Below are 19,692 nucleotides of genomic sequence, written 5' to 3'. Positions count from 1 at the left end.
AATAAATAATATAATTGCAAAAATAATAAAAATCGCTTGGAACTACACAAAGCTTCTTGAGAAAAATCCAGAAAGTAAGAGTTGATCAAGGAAGTCAGAATAACCAAGTCGCCTGATTCGGCATATTATTTTTTCTTTCAAGAACCTAACTGTCCAATCCTTTCGAGAAAATTGACCAGGCTTCATGAGACCGGTGTTCCTCCTTGAACACCGAACACGCACAGATGCCGACGCGCACACCCAGACACGCGGGGCCCTCCCCGAGACAAGCGACTCACCACTCTCCGCACGTATTCGTCATGGATGGATTCTTCCACAAACAGCCTCCCCGCCGCAATGCAGTTCTCGCCTTTGTTAAAGAACACTGCGCTCATGCCCTTCACACCAGGGAGGACACACACGCAGACACACGCGCGCACACGGTTATGGGCGTGGTGCATATGCGTCGCATGTATAAACGTGCATTTGTATGTGTCTAATGCGATCAACTCAGCGTCAAATTTTAGTACCTGGTGCAATGTGTAAACATGGCCACTAGTAAGACAAAGGCGACCAGGCGTAGTGCTGGCCACCCACCTGCTTGTGTGCCGTGCCGGCCTTTATAAGTGCTCGCATAACAGCACTTTCCCCAACAGTCTGTTCAGGCTATACGGGGGATTATTGTTTTTGTGTGTCTATATCTATTGGGGTAGCGGTGGTGCAGTGGTTATCGCACTGCGCTATAAACCTGCCAACCTGATATCGATTCCCACTTATGATCAGCAACAGCGAATATCTGTATCGGTCCTGGGTCTCCCCTCGGTCGACTTAGCCTTAAATGAGTACCTGGTGGGGAGACAGTCGGCTGAATTTAGTGTTGGCCACCCACCCCCTCACGTGCTGACCTTCAAAGGTGTTCAATAATAACACTTTCACCAACAGTCTGTTTAAGGGTATATGGGGGATCTTTTTCTTTGTATCTGTGCCAAGGTCAAGAGGTCATCATGAACAGTCCTGTTGATGCCACCACCACCCCACCATTGCTTCGACATCCCTTGCGTACATTATAATATTTCCATTCAATCGCATCACTCGAATGATAACCACTATAAAGTATGTATTCCCATTTATAACACCTCAAACTATTTATGGTCAACACGCTTACCCACAGTCTGCATGCATATCTACAATAGAAGAGCTATTTTGTGGAATTAATTATAATTTAATGGATGGCTTTGCATAACACATATCGAATTAATAATATGTACGATAGCCAGGTCCATTACCAACTGTACAAGGGGCTGATTTTATCCCTATTGCAGGACCTGAGCCAGTACTACAAATGTTATATATCCGGAGAGATGGTAGGCTGAGCTGACTGCCAATCAGGATATAGATATGCATCTGCTTGAAAACTAATTTCTTTAGAAAATGTTTTCGTGTTTAGTTTGGTGTCCTTCCCCGGCACCTCCAATTAGCATGCTTGGCTACGTACGGTGCGAAAGAAGTTGAACATACATTCACAAGTTTAAACTCGCAACCTCTATAGTTGTAGAAAAGAGCCCTTTGGCCATAGTAAAACCTACCTTGATGAACATCTGGCCTCTAAATATATCTTTGTCTAGGGAGTCTCTGCCATGTATTGACACAATCATTTTCACCATGAAATGAATAAACATTGATCGTATCGGTACGGGTTGTCTTTACCCCAGTAAGATACGGTGACCTACAATTTCATTTCAAAACGAGAAATGAAATTTAACCCATGGAAATGTTTAGCAGCTGTATTTATTTGCGTGCGTTTGGCTATGTTCAACCCATTTTGCAGCATAAGCATGGGTATTCATATACTGTATATTTTCAATGAATTTACGATGTATGATTCCCTACACCTGAGGAATTGGACCTATTTTGACCGCAGTGTTGTATTTATGCCACTGTAAGTGTCATGGAAAGATACCCATAACTTAAACATTAAAAATTAAATCTGTCCCTAAATGTGATCCTTAGCAATGAGATGTCTCATTCGGATAAAATCCAGTGCAACAAAAAAAATTAATTGCTTATTTTCTGCAGCCGAGTCAGGTTTAATTAAGGCTAATGAACACGTAGGCACGGCGTTTAAACAGATGCGCAGACCAGCATGGGCTCCGTGAGGTTAATGGTGCGGTGTTATGCTCCAGTCATTAAACGCGGACATACACCGCTTGCGATGTTGGGGCACAGCAGCTTCACGGCCGTTGTCAACAACCGCGGGCGCATAACCTGAGACAATTTGACCGAACAAACCATTTCTCTTGCAGCAGCGATTGTTTCGCTTAATCCGAGGGCAGGGACAGCGTGTGCAATGCAAGCGCCATGCCTGCCACGTGGTTTAAAAATGCAACGCTGGCAAGAATCGAGGTAAAAAATTAGAACTTTGCGTACGTACCATCCTCACCGCCTTGTCGATGTCGCAGTCGTTGAAAATGATGAGCGGTGATTTTCCACCGAGTTCCAGAGACACCTTCTTGAGGTTGCTCGTGGCACAGCTGTGTGTGTGAATGAACATCAACGAGGCAAACAGCACAAACAACACACACACAATGTAACCAATATTGGCCAAACAACTCAGTGCTGAAATATAACCTGCGCATTACTCAATTGGGATTACACACGACAGCAACATCACCCCCTACTGCAGGGGAAAAAAAACTTTGCAAGACACTTCTGAGAAAAGTGTCTTGAGACCCAGTAAGGCGAAAAAACAAAAAGAGCAATCCAATGACCTCATGCACCTGACTGCAGGGTTGTGTGACAAGCCGCTTGTGTGCAAAGTGGTGTCTATGCTGAAGTCCAAAGTGAGTGGTGCTTGTTGAATATGCTGTCAGCATTCTATATTGCCACTTAATGCAGTGCATTCATCCTTCTCATTCCACCTTCTTGCCTTTGTAAGGGACAGTCCTCAACAATGTGTAAGGCCGTCTATGGGCATTTCCGCATGTAACAGGGGTGGCACACAAAGCAAGACGGTCTATCATCACAAACCCATCTGTTAAGCCCGGTCCATGACAATCTGGATAGCTGGTTTCAATGGCCATAACCCAGTGGGTTAACGGCCTTAACCCAGTAAATGCAGGAAGGTTGAATCAACAACCTCTGGATTTCAAGTCCAGTGTGCTTGCTTAACAATACACCGCTCCCAGTGAAACACCCGGCTGCACGTTCTGCTTCGCGCTGCTTGACGTGCCCGCCGTTTCGCAGCTGGTCGACACGGGCAGGAACGGACGCTCACCTCTTCATGATCTGCTTTCCGATGGGCGTAGAGCCGGTGAATCCGAGCTTACGGATGTGTGGGTGCTCGGACATCCTCTGACCGACTATGGAGCCTACACATGCAGGCAAATGACAGGCACCGTAAGTATACGTAGACCCCCCGTAGAGCCTACACAGGCTGTTGGGGCGAGTGCAGTTAGCGGGAACCTGTGAAGGCTGACACGGCACACGGGGTGGTGTGACCAGCCGTAGAAACCCCATTGCTGAAGTTTTCACATTTTGCCAGGTACTCATGTGAGGCTGAGTCGACTTAGGGGAGGCCCAGGATTTGTTCAAATAATCACCACTCATTGTAGCCGTAGCCAGGAATCAAACTTAGCCTGCTGGGTTTGTGGTGCAGTGCACTAACGACTAGGCTCCCGCTCCTCACCTCCATACAAAGTCCAATATCCCCCGTATAGCCTTAAAATACTTTTGGGGCAATTGCTGTTAACGAGCACCTATGAAGGCCAGCATGGTACGCGAGGGGGTGGTGGCCACCACCACACCCGACTGCTTTGTCTCCTGAGTGGCAATGATTTTACACATCACACCAGCTACTCATTTGAGGCTGAGTCGACCTAGGGGAGCTTCAGGACCGGTTCAGATAATCGTCACTGGTGTTGGCCTTGAGCAGGAATCGAACTGAGGTCGATGGGTCTGTAGGCCAGCACGTTAACCGCTACACTTCCATTTCCTACAAACCCACGTACACACACACACGAAAGCCGCAAGATACCTCCACGCATTCTCACTCCCATCTAGATGGGTGCACCTTAATTTGTTTTCCAGTACCAGACGCGCCTGCGCGCCCGTGGTATTATCAGACGTGAGATCCTGTGCTTGAGCTACCTGAGCCAGGGATGATGTTAATGACACCCTTTGGAAATCCAGCTTTAGCCGCGAGCTCGGCGAACTTGAGCGCAGTCAGCGGGGTCACCTGCCCGGGAACAAAAACAGCCATTCTTATTAGGACGCCACATTCGCATGCACTGACCCAATGACCGTTTAAATGGACGTATTGGTGGTACACCGGTGCAGCATAACACACCGGTCCTCATAAAAGTCTAAAATCTAAATTTGAACTGACATTCGTCTTCCGACTGCTTCGACATCACCCCACTAGAGTTTCTGACCGGGGGTTGGGAATCGTAGGGAAATATTTATTTATTGTGAAAAATAAAATAACACATTAGGGTATCCAACATGCAGGCCACGTACATTCGCATGCAGGCAAACCTGATTATACATACGGGTTCGATAATCTTAGCCCAGTCACACCCATATGTATTATACCGAATGTCACTTGTGATTAACTTGACTATAAAAACAAACAAAAAATATGTATATATCTTTGTTAATGACTGCTGAGATAAAGGCCTTCCCATGCCGTGTCAATTACAGGGGTCTGTTTGACCATACTTCACCCTATCCTGGTCAGTGTGTGTAGGTGAAGGTGGGGGGCACCCAAGATTGGTTCAGATATCCCTCACCGCCAATGTTATGCTTGGCCTGGAATCAGTGTGGGTGGGTGAAGGGAGGTGTTGCCCGAGACCTGTTATAGATAGCACTGGCTACTGTTGTTAACCCGCAATATACGTAGTTTGCTTTTTGGGCACTCAAATATTTTTTCCCAAATGCAACAACCCGAAAACACGGCCATAATTGAAAATGAATGTTGGGTTCCATTAGACTTTATCGAGTAAATAAATCATAATAATTACTATGACTCTGTATGGCTTGGCACGCTGTACTTGCAACAAAAAGGTCTTCAGATCGATCTCCCACAGCGGCAGTTGGAACAATGGGGGGGGGGGTGTTTCTCAAATTCCCCCCACCTCTGTCCACCCAGCAGCGTAAATGAGTCCACCACAGTTGATCGGCAGTTCGCGTTTCGTGGGGTAAAGCGTGGGTGCTCCCACCTCTTCCAACATGTCTGGCCGGTATGAAAGAGGGGGCCATAATAGTCTCTCAAGAGGGGGCCTCGACAGCTCGATTTAGTTTCAGTTTTATCCGTTGACCTGCTTTCGCACAGTACGCAGCCAACCGTGCAAATCGGAGGTGTGGGGGAAGGACAAAAAACTCAACACAAAAAACAGTTCTAAAGATATGAGTTTTCAATCTAGATTTAAAAGTGAATAGCTCCAGTGGCTACCAAATTTCGGAAGGAAAAGCATTTCAGATGGCTGCAGAAACGCATTTGAAAGCTCGTAATGCAGTGACCGTCTTTGTTCCATGGCTAGCCAAAAGCCGCTGCGAGGATGATCGGAGGTCGCGTGACGGTTTATGCTCCTTGACGAGATCAGAAAGGTATGGTGGTTAATTTGTGGCAAGCACGTTGTGTGTAACAAGTGCAACCTCATAGTGGCTGCCCTTCTGCCAGCACATTTACCTTTCTCACATATGCCTCAGCATGCTTCTTAAATCCGTTTCACTATAGGCAGAGAACTTGTTCTTTTTTAGCTCCACAGTTCTGGCTGTCCGCCTGATGATGCTGGTTGTAATTACTGGTGAAACGTGGTAATCGAATTGTAAATGTTGTGGGTTTACTCTCCAACACACCGGTGTGCTGAACTAATAACGAATTGGCATGTTTTGTTTACGTTACAAACCTTACTAATTGGCTGTGTCGGGTGGGAGCGGGTTTACCGACACATTTATATTTAACCCAAAAACCTCTATTATGGAGTACGTATGTCTGTTGAACTTCTTTCGCACCATACGTAGCCAAGCGTGCTCATGGGGATCGCATTGCAGTCGGGACTGTACCTGAGCAGGCTTGAGCACCAGGGTGTTCCCAGCTGCCAGGCACGCCGCACTCTTCCACGCCAGCATCATGAGGGGGTAGTTCCAAGGAATGACGATGCCACAGACGCTGGGAACCCACACATAGCATATACGGCAACAATAATAGTAATAATAATGAGCACATTTGTTATTGGTGGAATTACAATAGCACAAGGCTATCAAGACGGCGCTATGTTTTACAGACGACTATAGTCTGCCAGTAGGTGGCGATGTTGCTCCGTGGTTTTCCAAAGAATGAAATTTGTGAATAATTTTTGGAACGAGACGCCGGCACACATGGTTTACAATTTTTTTAATAACGTCACAGGACATTTAACGTCCGCTGTGATGCAGACGGCGCACATCTTTTGGTCAATACGCCCATGATATTAACCAGGGTGGCCGCCGCGGGCTTGAACCGTAAACCTCTTCAACACAAGCAGCATACATGCTACCGCTCGGCCTCACCACTGCTCACGATGTATCCTGAAGCGTGGCATGGATTCAAAGTTATACAGCACCTCATCAGTAGCCTTGTGTTACCGTCTGCTGAATGAAGGAGTTCTGACACGTTGAACATCGACACTTGGTCTCGTGATACCACATCCTATCTGACTCTTGCTCATGAGCTGGGTTTATATTCTATCACTTAAGAACAACGAAATATTCCCCATGGAGTGCCCCACCATTAACAGGCCCATAATAAACCACCCTCCTTCCCCCATGGTGTATACACCTGTCATTACGATCAATGTTTGGGTAAGCCTTTACATTTGTACAGGGTCTTGAATCTGCAATGTTTACACGTTTATTGGTTCAAATGTATTGAAATGAAAATGAAATTGTAAACAAAAACAAATAAAAACTAAATATTACGTGAAAATTGCAACACCAAGTAATGTAAATGGCACATAAGTGTATTTAAGTAAAATACATAGATCCCTGCAAAAACTGCAACGTCATGCTACGTTTTAGTGCATTGAACCTCATGTGTTCTTAGGAGATGGCATTTTCAGCTAGAAGAATACACACAGGTTTGGCATACCACTTGTGTTTGCCCTTGCTGATAACAGCCTGGCGACTGTCTAAACAACTATGACTTTCTCCTGAGGCCTACAGTCCAAAGGGACCAACGTTTGTTCTTTTTCACAACTGACAATGATAAAGAGTTGTGACACACAGGTCACCGTACACTGGCACATTTGTTCACGTGACAACTGTATTAACGGGCCGTGTTAACCAAAAGGCGGTTACCAAAAGGTTGCATTTGCTTATCCAACAAATGTTTATATTTTTGTTGGAGCAACTACGTTTGAAAGCCATGATGCATTTGCTCTGTCCGTTTGTCCTGTCTGTAGTGTGGAGTCACAATAACTCTTCTATGGTCCAGTCAAAATTACATTTGAGAATGAAGTTGTGTTGCTATTCGGGACTTACTCCATAGAAAAACTGACTAAATTATCAAAAAGTTGGTAAAAACTTGCCTTTAACCAGCGCTAAATGAATAAGTTTTGCGACCAAGGCAATGACATCACGCGCGATGCGCACACCCCCCCCCCCCCCATGACATCATTACGTGTGACGTCATCCTGCAACTTACCCTATTGGTTCTCTCTTTGTGAAGGTGAGGTTTCGATTGGGCCGTGCTTGGTTGATCGGAATGGTAGTGCCCTGCACAGAATACAAAGCTCGTGTCAGGAAAAACACCGATGGAAAATCCATGATCTGTCAACAATGGCAATGAGGGTCATCAGCGTGATTTAAGTGGGGAATCCCTTGCTTGGCTGGTGTCTCGTGGACATCACCAGAGACACTGGAGCTCAAGCCCATAAAATATGGTGTGAGTGGATTGACTTTCAAAAGGCTTCCCGCTTTGTTTCTGAGCGATGATGATGATGATAATGTCATATGGAGGGAACGACATATTTAAGATGTTAAGCTTTGGGAGGTGCAGAGTGAATCTGATAACAGATGGTGTATTGTCATAGGTGTTACCAGACCTGGCTCCAGCTTCTCTTAAATTGGGGCCCCCATAACATTGATACATGTAGCCTGTGTTCCTTTAGCGGAGGAATAGTAAAACTACACAAACTCTCTCCCGAAGACCTCTCGTGATGAGCAGACCTCGGCATTTGCCTTTAGCTCCTGCATATATTTCCACACGCATTTTTTTTACGGTGATATACCACTAGGTACAGTATGTGCCAAAGGGACATTCAGTGCTTGCAGGGCCCACCCCATTACCCCGATAACGCTGGCCTCGGGTGTTACACAACATAAAGCACTACTCCCAAATGGCAATGTGATCTGCTTCTTTCGTACGGCTGATGTAGATGCAGAGCAACAACTGCAATTCACATCGAGGTGGTCAAGCCAGATAACCGCGTCAGGAGCAGCGGAGTGTATCGCCGTGATGTTTCCTTCGTATTTGTGGATTGGGCGTCGCGTCGTCATATGCTATACAGTCTGTTCTGGATGACCACAGTCGCACACTGTGAATCAGGTATCTGCATCTGCCATGGTTTGTGCGGATGCGGTTTAGGGTGGATCACATGAGCATCGTGGAAGATCAAAACCAGGAATCTTCTGCGTTGAGTCTTTCGCAATGGTACTGTGAGTTAGTTTGTGATGAGATTAGAGGGATACGACGTGAACGCTTGCCACGCCAACTGCCGCACGCTCTGCCCCGACCGCCTCTCACGTGTATCTTGTCGCACCAGCCGGCGAAGTATCGGAAGGTCTGTATGGACATGCCCACGTGCGTCTTGAGCGCCAGCGTGTACACGGCCCCCGAGTCGAGCGTCTCGATGGTGGCCAGCTCCTCCTGGTGCTCCTCCATGAGGTCGGCGAGCCTGGCACGAGCGTCACGGTGACAACAACGCCACGTCGTGGTCAACCGTGGCTGGTGTTGGTGTTGTATAGGTCTGTACGCGTGTGTTTGTATGCATGGGTTTGTATGTATGTGTGTGTGCTTGTATGTGCGCGACAAACCTGGCTACTGGGTTCGATTCCCATTCACGGCCAATACCAATGACGATTATCTAAACTGGTCCCGGGCATCTTCTAGGTCGACTCGGCCTCAAATTTTGTACCTGGTGCGGCATGTAAAACATCGGCACTTGGGAGACAAGGGCTAGCCATCCGCCCCTCGTGTACCGATCCGGCCTTTATATCCAGCCTTCATAGGTGCTCGCGAACAGCACTTGCCCCAACAGTCTGTTCAGGCTATACGGGGGATCTTTGTTGTTGTTTGAATGTATGGGTTTGTACGTGTGTTTGTATGTGTGTGTGTGTTTGTTTGCATGTATGGGTTCGTAAATGTGTGTGTTTGTATGGGTTTGGACTTGTGTATGGGTTTGTTTGTGTGTGTTTGCATGTATGGGTTTGTGTGTGTATTTGTGTGGGAAGTAATAGTGGAGTGATTGGGACACCGAACATCAATAGAGTATATATGAAATGGTCTTCGGCCTCCCCTAGGACAACTCAGCCTTAAATTAGTACCTATCGTCAGAAAGTAACAAGACACGAAGGCAGCCGGGCATGGTGCTGCCACCTCACTCCCCCATCGCGTGCCGTGCCGGCCTTACTAATAGGTGCTCGCGAACAACACTTAGCCCAACAGTCTTTTAATGGATAAATGGGGAGGTGGGGGCATATAGGATGGGGGCGGTCTTTATCTTTGTGTGTTTGTAGGCGAACGCTTGTGAGCGTGTCATCTATTCACTTGTACAGGAGGCGCCCTCTGTCACGGGGGTTCATGCGCCCCCACTCTCCGCCCTCGAACGCTCTCTTAGCGGCTGCAACGGCCTCATCGACGTCGGCGACGGAAGCGAACGCCACCTTGCAGATCACCTGTGCGGGGCGGCGAGAGGAGAGAGAGGAGAGTGACAGGTTCGGCAGCGGCGTTCACACGAGCAGGTCACCTTCCTTCGTTCACCCAACTTGAAGCCTGTCGGTGTGCGCATTTACGTGCGGACCGTGAGCTCCAGGGTGCGCGGTTCAAATCCCACTGTGTCAAAGCAATGGAAAATGAAAATCTCTCGAGTAGCAGTGTGCGACCCTGGTTGTACAGAACAGACTGTACAACGTAAAATGGCACAATGCCCGATCCACGGACACAAAGGAGACATCACGGCGATGATACACTAGTCCGCTGCTCCTCGCGCGGTTATCTGGCTTGACCACCTGAACGTGAAATTGTAGTTGTTGCTCTGCATCTACATCGGCCGTACGAAAGACGAAGAGGAAGCAATAAAGAGTTCAATTGCCAAACCATCGTGTATAATTAAAGTCAGAGCTTAATTTCCCACTGAATATTGTCCAGGTGGTCACTGGTAGACTGGAGTAAGCACGGGCATAGTAGCCACAGCCATAGTGAGCGGTATACTGGATGTGGTGTGCCCGGTGCAGACATTTTTCTGATTCGCCATACCCTGCTCAAATTAATCCCTGGATGATGTTCTCTCTTTGAACCAGGTGGGAACACATTGAGATGCGCAGCGATTTTGCAAGGGAGACTCGACATTCTTTAAAATTGACACTTAAGACAATTGTGATGTTCTTTGGCTCATGCCATTGTCCTGATGAGAAAATGTTGGATTATTATCAATTGCTTAATTAAACAAGGGCAGCAATCATGTTTAGCCTTTTGTCAATCTGCTCAGGCATAAATCCCTCCCCACATTGCAATGTCAGTGGTTGGACTTGTTAGATCACACTCCACTGTGTTGATCAGTGCGGGTTGGCAAAGGGAGGAACCCAGGACTGGTTCAGATATCACTCGCTATTGATGTCAGCCGTGCAGTGTGCAAACCACTGCACCACCGCTCCAGCCCCAAATACTTGCGATAACGTGTTCAAGAGATGTTTGGCCCACCGTCTTACAATGTGGAGTTGAGACCATGCATTGTTGTCAATGGGACATCACCATTATCTGACCCGTGAATGACTTAATCAAACGACGGTGTGCCTTCCGCTTCACGGGAGCTCACCGATCCATCTGTGGGGTTGACCGTGTCGTAGGTCTTGCTGGTTTCCGTGTCAACGAACTTCCCGTCGATGAAACACTGATGCGGTATCCTCACGGTCAAGTTGTTCACCTCTTTTACGACCTAGAAGAAGAACGTGATGTGCATAACCCCATCATAAGTTACCAATTGAATATAGCTTCAACAAAAGGCGGGAATATCTCAGCAAGCCTGCGAAATCAAAAACCATGGAGGGAGTAGTGCACCTCCGATTAGCACGGTTGGTACGGCACAAAAGAAGTTCAACATACAAAGTATGATGGCAAATATTATGGGAAAACCAAAAACACCATTCAAGACCAACACGGGGAATGTATATTATTGCAATAATAAGGTTTTGATCTATACAGAAAAACACCATCCAATCTCGACTATGTTTCTTCAGTGCATTGGATTGGGATATTTGGCCAATTCGATTTTAACAAGCGTTTTTCATGTGGAATGAGAATGAAGGAATATGAGAAACACCCTGTAAGCAATCAAACATCTGCACAGATGGGTTCAAGGATGTTTTATTTGTACCGCCATCTCCTGGCCACCTCTCAGCATGCTTTGCCTGCCTGAATGATGTCTGACAGTCAGAATGTTTCTCCATTAAGTATACCTATCTTTCAGTTTATATGTCTATCTATCAATATATTTGTCTGCCTAGTCTTTCAGTCTATCTGTCTATCTGTCTGCTTGTCCATGTGTCTTTGTCTAGGCGGTGGGGGGCGGTGGGGGGAGGCTCACGTAGTCGACGGCCAGCTCCTCGGTGCGGTCCTCCCCACGCAGCCGCCGCACGACCATGTGGGTGAAGTCGCGAAAGGACGTGGCCATGTACACGTCCTCCGTCTGCAGTTGCAGGTCCCCCCTCCTCTGCTTCAGCTCCTCAATCAGCCTGGAGACAGCGCAGCAGCAGCAGCAGCCGGTTAGTATTCACAGCCGCATCTGCCCGTTCACCCAATCGCGCGCTTTCAGATGCGCATCTGCGGCCGTCTGGAATGGCCGCTCTTCCTTCCGATATTAGGAAGCCACTGGAGCTATGCCCTTTTTAAAATCTACATTAAAACGAATTTCTTTAGATCTGCTTTTTGTGTTTAGTTTTTTGTCCTTCCCTGCACCTCCGATTAGCAGAGTTGGCTACGTACGGTGTGAAATAAGTTCAACATACATACAATCACGATGAATAAGCCTCACATAGGCAACCCGCAGGGTGAGTTACCCCTTAGTCGCTCCCTTACAGCCACGACCACACTGTAGCAACAGACTCACCTCACACATGGACGCTTCAATAAAGATTTTGATTCTGAGATTCTAATTCTGCTTGGTGACTCTAATAGATGCATAGTCACACACGCAGACACACAAAGACAAAGATCCCCTGTATAGCCTTAACAGACTACTAGGAGCAAGTGCTGTTGGCGAGCACCTATGAAGGCTGGCACGGCATACGAGGGGGTGGATGGCCAGCACCACGCCCGGCCGCCTTTGTCTCTCAAGTGGCGATGTTTACACACCACACCGGGGAATCATTTGAGGTTGAGTCGAACTAGAGTAGGCCCAGAACCAGTTGAGATATTCGTCACCGGTGTTGACCGTGAGCGGGAATCGAACTCATGTCACCAGACTCATAGCCCAGCGCGCTAACCGCCACACTACCGTTCGTCACATACACGGTCACTGTAACAAACACAGTAATACTTACACGCAGATACACGGTGACTCAGACACACCGACACATAGGCACGTTGATACACAGACAAGGAGTCATACAAACACATAGCGACCTTCACATGCAGTCACCCAGTCAACCTTCCACAAAGATACATAGTCACTGTGATGCAGACTAGTAGCCTTGAATGCACTTAAGTCCCACGTGGCTTAATTTACCCAGCGTCGTAGGGGCTCCCGCAATGTCCTACAACATCCATCAGTATCAATAAGAAGGATACCAAATTAATAACTCTATACTCTTTGGTTCTTTCGGTAAAGTCACGTCGGTTGAAAAATAAAATAAAAAATTATTTCTCACGACGTTCCGATCGCAACACAAGCGGTCGTCATCAGGCGGAAAAAAATATATACAATCCAGCAGTGGAACTGCTCAACCAGCGAGAGAGCTGTTACAACAATAGGTTATTTATGTGGCAAGCCCATCGCCACAAAAACAAGCTCTTGTTGTAACAGCTCTCTCGCTGGTTGAGCAGTTCCACTGATGGATTATATATATATATTTTTTTCCGCCTGAGGACGACCGCTTGTGTTGCGATCGAAACGTCGTGATATTTTTTTTTTTACCTACGTGACTTTACCGAAAGAACCAAAGAGTATGGATTCCTGCAGTCACTGAAACTTCAAATCAAGATTAATAACTCTAGTTACTACGATCGCTCACAACGGAAGGGCAACGTATGCGATTTCAAAACTGCACCTCACTACATCCATGGACGCAGCTCCAGACTTGAAAAAGTCAGTCGAGTCTTCCACGACAGGCACGTTACTGAGAATGCTCATCCATATCGCCTGTCAAAAAAGTACACACGTGCACACGATGAGCAGGAAAGACCTGTTGGAACACGTGTCAGCACCTAATAAGACTGGGTTTATTTTGCAATCGGACTAAACCCAGATGACTTTTTTTTACTCTGGCTGAATAAGAGCAAACCCCACTGTCTAGAATTGTCAAGTATGGTCAAACATAACGGTGAAGTAAGGTACGATCAAACAACACCCTACGGTCAGCATGTCTAAAATTGTGGCATCGCAGGACCATGAGAAATGGCGACTTCAAGAACAGGCCTTCATCCATCAGTGGATGAGCGATGGTTAATGATGAGGAAGAAGGGCAATATTTCACTTGAAACGCTTTTTACTCTGCACACGTATACTTTTGAAAGTTTTATATGCCACATGGATTAATTTTACTTTTAGGGCCTCTCTCTGCTGATGGCCAACGACACGGGGAGGCCGGTACGCGACGTTTGTGCCGGAGCTCCTTACCCGAACCTCCTCCGCAAAGGCCTTTTCGTCGTCCGTGAGCTCCACGCTGCCCTCATCTCCCGACGAGAAATATTTGGAGGCCGGAATCATTTTCCCGTCTTCAAACTGTAGGTTCCTTACCAAAAGCTGGAGGTGCGAACACGCACACACACAAAGATCCCCGTTCATTTGCTTGCTTAGCTTGGCTGCCTTTGCCTGTCTAGTGCCTAAACCACATCGGCACAAAACATGGCAGATGAAGATGCTTGATGCACAAATGGAACATTAAAAAATCTGTAGTGTGCCACTGTGGTCACCCAGACTATGGAACATATAACGACTCAATGCTAGATGAATAAATCCGCTCGGATCTCTCGCAGAGCAGTGCAACTGTTTTTGTTTGAGAACGGTCCACGGAAGCGGATATCACAGCTGCTTCCGGAGGTCCCTTCTTCAGGTGACCTCTGGTCCACGTGGTAGAGGTCAGCGCTTGCCTCACCCGCTCCCGCACGTGGCAGTAATGTTCTTCGTGTGATAGTCAAATGGATATCTGAACTCTCTGAGCTAGCATCTCACCGTCTTGCCATCATTTCCGTGCAGGAGGAGGCCGCTCTTGGTTATGGTGCCGGGCAGGGCGGCACCAGGAATCTCCAGGGGCTGCCCCACCACCGTGCCGACATTCGCCAGCGATGACCCGAACAGCGTCAACCTCTGTCAAGTCGAAAAAGGGCAGCCAAGCCTTGAATCACCGAAAGCTATGCCTGGACCAGCTCCTTAAAATACCGTGAATCAATTATCACCGATGATGCGAAATGTAATTAGCGCAGGATTGTTGTAACAGCAACAGGCTTCCTGGCAGGTGTGGATGGCGTATTGAAAAGTGGTGTTATTAATATACCAACAAAGATTGGATTCCTAAAAGTGTTAGTGATATTGGTGTTTTGTATGGATGTCCAACATGGGACCATCAAATACAATCCGAAAATATGATGTATGGGGCACAAATATCACGTGATCGGGACAGACAGAACAACTCCTAGACACCATTAGGTGAAGGGAACTGCAATGAGTTGGCTTCATCAATAGATTCAGAAGCCTACACAGACCCAACCTGCACGGCACCATTGAGGGGACTCTACAAAGAGAAGGGGCGCCCATGAAGGAGGACTTGGATTCAGAACACCGCAGACTGGAGAGGCTGCTCCATGAGGGTGAGGACCAGAAAAGGTAGAAGGAGCTCACGACCACAGCTGCCAATGACCTTGTCTGGTCGAACGACCTCGTCGTTAGACCAGTCATGGGAAATTGAGACAGAAGGGGCAGTCTATTCATAGGATGACCACTGTCCGCTTCCCACTAACTGGTACCTCTTTATTCAACCACATAGGGATACTGAAATGAGTTGTTACCCGAAAAGGAATCACCATTGTTGGGCTGTGGTTGCATGTTCTACAGGGTGATGCTCTCGTTTCACGATCACACTGCTTGGAAGCCATGCTTCTGTCTGCACAACACATGCCAGTTGGGGTCCTGATGATTTGAGGTCATCATAATGATTAATATAATGAATTCAACTTGTAGCGTGATCAGTGTTCGCTCACTCTCGGAGAGAGAACGACTTAAGAGACACGAGGAACTGCAGAAAAGCAGGAAGGCAACCACATGATGAGTTGGCAATGCCCAAGCTCTGCAGCCCTCTATATATTAAGGTGCTATCGGCCAATTAACACGTTTTTACATGTGGGAATAATCCAGAGCACCGGGAAAAAAAAACACACACACATACAGACAGAACAGGTGGAGTCCCGCCTTCTCCTGGCAAGCCAGGACATGACACCTTGATGCCCAAAAAGCCACCGTCAAACTCACTTGTCCATCGATGAGGGTCCAGGCCCCGGGAACTTTGTCGTGACCACGTATCCAGTTGTGTATTGCCTCGGCCGACTGGTCGAAGTTGATCTGGGCACGGGGGAGAGGGCCAATGCAACGCGGGGTTAATATGCACGGCACACTCACGTGCAGCTTTCGAACCGTTCGCTCAGTTAGGTTTATTTAAAATCACACTTGCCGAGCACAGGCCCAAATGTCCAAAAACGCCAAGCAGCCAGCAATGGACAGCACTATTAAACATGTGTAATCAAAAAGAGTTTACATAAACCGTATATTGACTTGAGGATGGATAGAAAAAAAAATTAAAAAGCGACGATGGGAATGAACTCCAGAGTGGAGCAGTGCGTGGAAAGAAATAAAAGGGAAAAAAAATGTCCTGCAGTGTTGTGGTTGCATGAGGCGATACAGTCAGTGTTTGGTGGATTGAGTCCTCAATATGGGTGGAAGAATCAATGGGTGAAGTTCCCATAAACAATTGCAATAGAAGAATGATGAGGAGGAAACTGACTGCCTTTCAGCAAGTGACTGTAATAAATCAGTGAGTGCTCAATAAACTAAACTAATCTTAGTTTACAAGGTAAGGCCCACTGAGCTATGTAGCTCTTTTTCCTAAGGACCCAGAGAAAAATCAATGTGACCACGGGGAGAACACGCAAACTCCAAATGTACAGGTGCCAGGGTTGGGATCGAACCCACGACCTTCTGTATACCAGATGAGGCAGTTCACTCTGTGTAAAGTACACTGAGTGTACCATAATGTGTGCGTTGAGCAGCACACATATCTTGCTTTCTATGTTAAAGATGAAGCATAGTTTTTCTTTAAATGTGGCATTTTGACTGCACGTCTGCATGGCTGTTTTAAGTTATTATTGGGAAATAAACTCAATACTTAAGTGTAGCGAGTTGATGGGCTCAGCCTCGTCACTAATAACTGCAACAAATTCATCATATTAAATTAATAAAAAATCACTTAAACGTTATGGGAATATACATCGTGTAAAGGTACCAGTATGCCACCTACAGTATATGTTTCTTGGTCAGGCCACGTTCTAGTTTTATTAGAAAAATTCCCGTTGTTAACCCTTCACCGCCCGACAAGATTTTAACGTTTACACGGGTATTATATATACGCCGTGCCCGTGTAGTTATACGTGCACACCATATAACAATTTTGGCATAAAACTACGACGTGGCTTGACCCAAAAACAAATACCATACGGATCATTGTATTGGCTACGAAAACATACATTGTAAGGGACCAGAATAGTATGCAGAGAAACAAACAACCGCAATCATCCAAATACAGCATAGCAAATCTTTCACTTGCCTAGAGAGCCAAAATAAACCACACTGTTTGGATTGACTGGGTGAGTTTGCACACCGCTGTAAATGCAGTGAGTTACCTGTGGTGGGGGGTTGGTGGATCGCGTGCTGATGGGAACCATGATATGTGTGTGACAGCCACATTCCTAGATAAAGAAGTGCATGTGGGGAAGGGTACAGCAAATTGATTGCCGACCTCTTTGTGTGGAATTTAAGTGCTATCCTCTCCTATTGTTGGGAATCCTCCAATGAATAACATGAACTAAAAATATTCACCAAACATCGGACGCAGGACTTTCTGAGATTTCAATAGGACTTTTGTAGTTTAAAAAGTAAATGTTAACCTGAGCAGGAATGGAACTGGAACCTTCTGAATTTGAGTAGAGCACTCTGCCACAACAACACGTGTCTGCATTCCATGGTCAATGTATTTGGAATTACTATTACGGAGACAAAAATCACCCTGAATGCGCCCGACCTCATCAGATCTCAGAAGCTCAACGGGGCTGCACCAAGATAATAACATCGTGGATAAAACATCTGCTGGAGGCTCCTGTGGCGCTATGTTGCAGCAGATAGCAGTGCACTAAAATCAATTGGTGTACCGTACTATGCTCCAACGTCTGTGCTTCCTGCCTTTATCGGCCTGAACTTTCCATTCCAGTGAAGTATGGTCAAATAAACCCCAATAACACGCACGCCGTGGGGAGGCCTCTCATTCAGTAGTGGATGGTCAAATGGGCTGTACATGCACAAATATAAGGGTGCAGCAGTGGCGAGATGTTAACTCCCTCGTCTGGTATGCAGGAGGTCGTGTGGTTCGATCCCAATCCCGACCCTGACCCCTGCTGTATATTTGGAGTTTGCATGATCTCCCTGCGGTCGCGTGGATTTTTCTCCGGATCCTCAGGTTTTTCCCTCCACATTAGAGACATGTATTTTAGATTATTTTCCTGCTCTAAATTTCCACGTGAGAAGCCACTTTGTTGAGATATAATTTGAGGCCAGGGCCCTTCTTTAAAAGAAGCTGTAGAGCTCAATGGGCCTTGCCCGGTGTAAACAAAACACATTCCTGCGGAGGGAGCTGGTAGTGACGTTGGGTTGCTCGGTCAATGGCCAGGGTCAACGGCGGCGTGGTGTATTCCGCAAATATGCCCGACTGAGGGCGGGCACAAGCCGGCGTGAGTAGGTTAAACGTTGAGTTTTATAAGGGCACCACGGGGTGACCAGCCCCTCCCCACGCAGCCCCTCCCCACCCTCTCCACCCAGCCCCTCCCCACCCTCCCCTCCCAGCCCCACCCAGCCCCTCCCCTCCCCACCCAGCCCCTCCCCACCCTCCCCTCCCCACCCAGCCCTCCCTCTCCACCCAGCCCCTCCCTGCACGACGGACACAATAATCCCCTGTGGGCTGGTGTAACCAGGAGGAGTACTAGTAGAAGAATGTAATATCACATTCAGTTGAGATGTACAGTATGTATGTAAAACTACGTGACAATCGTAGAGATAACCTCTCGGATCGCCACTCTCCAAGAAGCCACTGAGGATTGGCGGGCGAGTGGATGATGTCGGTAACTTAGGAACCTTGGCAGATGTCATCTATTTTCCAGTGAGATAGCAGCTGGGGAAAACTCTGCTTTTGACTCCTCACGTTAGCATCATCTGCAACCAATGGCAAGCGGTGTGGCAACCGCACCCCCCTTTCATGGCACACACCCACTCAATCTGCCGCACGCCCCCACCCGCCACGTGGTGCTATCAATAGCTCGTGTATTTACGGGGGTGTGTGATCGTTCGGGAATTCAGAACCACGAGGCTCGCTCTCACCTCTCTCTTTCTCACTCAACGTGTTTCTGTAAACATTGTACACACATGCACCTAGGAGTCGACTCAGCCTCAAATCAGTGCCCGGTTCGGTGTGCAACCATCGCCACTTAGGGAGACAAAGGCGGCCGGGCGTGGTGCTGGCCACCCAACCCCCGTTTGTGTGCCATGCCGACCTTCATAGGTGGCTCGCTAACAGCACTTGCCCCAAAAGTCCGTGAAGGCTATACCGGGGACTTTTGTCAATATAATTCAAGAGTTATGTGCTCATACGTCAATGTCAATGATGTTTGTGGTGACAGGCAGGTTTGGGTTACGCGTTTGTAATCTGTCCCGTGCCACTACGCCTACTCATTACAGTAAGAGGCGTGCATGGAAGTGTACATGCAGGGTAACAAGAAACACAGCAGATACATCAATAAAGTGTCTAGTTAAAGTCAAGGTGTCTCTACTCAGGTGAATATTTGGTAGCGCTACCCAAGTGAACATGTCAACGTTGGCAGGAGCTTGGAACCGTTTGGCCTAACGTTGTATGTTGACTGGGACTCTCCATTTACAAGCCTGAGCTAATGATGGTAATTCCACATTCCTGTGGTTCAGGGTGGCTTTC

The 19,692-nt window shown here is 47.3% G+C and overlaps 1 protein-coding gene across 2 annotated transcripts in view; it reads right to left on the bottom strand.

Annotated features, from left to right (window-relative positions):
• ALDH1L2 (aldehyde dehydrogenase 1 family member L2) overlaps positions 1-19,692 on the bottom strand; it is a 54,659-nt gene that overhangs the window by 10,433 nt on the left and 24,534 nt on the right. For both annotated transcript variants that reach the window (XR_013637194.1, XM_078860833.1), the window contains exons 6-19: positions 15,918-16,007; positions 14,625-14,759; positions 14,070-14,195; positions 13,501-13,592; positions 11,820-11,967; positions 11,052-11,171; positions 9,785-9,912; positions 8,762-8,912; positions 7,661-7,731; positions 6,043-6,148; positions 4,126-4,213; positions 3,254-3,347; positions 2,411-2,510; positions 279-377 (exon numbers count right to left, since the gene is read on the bottom strand). Coding sequence is in view for 1 of the 2 variants with exons in the window: in XM_078860833.1 (XP_078716959.1) it covers positions 279-377; positions 2,411-2,510; positions 3,254-3,347; positions 4,126-4,213; positions 6,043-6,148; positions 7,661-7,731; positions 8,762-8,912; positions 9,785-9,912; positions 11,052-11,171; positions 11,820-11,967; positions 13,501-13,592; positions 14,070-14,195; positions 14,625-14,759; positions 15,918-16,007 (1,548 nt within the window). In the remaining variant the exon portion in view is untranslated. The remainder of the gene's footprint in view (positions 1-278; positions 378-2,410; positions 2,511-3,253; positions 3,348-4,125; positions 4,214-6,042; positions 6,149-7,660; positions 7,732-8,761; positions 8,913-9,784; positions 9,913-11,051; positions 11,172-11,819; positions 11,968-13,500; positions 13,593-14,069; positions 14,196-14,624; positions 14,760-15,917; positions 16,008-19,692) is intronic.

This window comes from Lampetra fluviatilis, chromosome 11, assembly GCF_964198595.1.
Source record: "Lampetra fluviatilis chromosome 11, kcLamFluv1.1, whole genome shotgun sequence".
Classification (NCBI taxonomy): domain Eukaryota; kingdom Metazoa; phylum Chordata; class Hyperoartia; order Petromyzontiformes; family Petromyzontidae; genus Lampetra; species Lampetra fluviatilis.
This window is presented reverse-complemented; position numbering and strand designations above follow the sequence as displayed.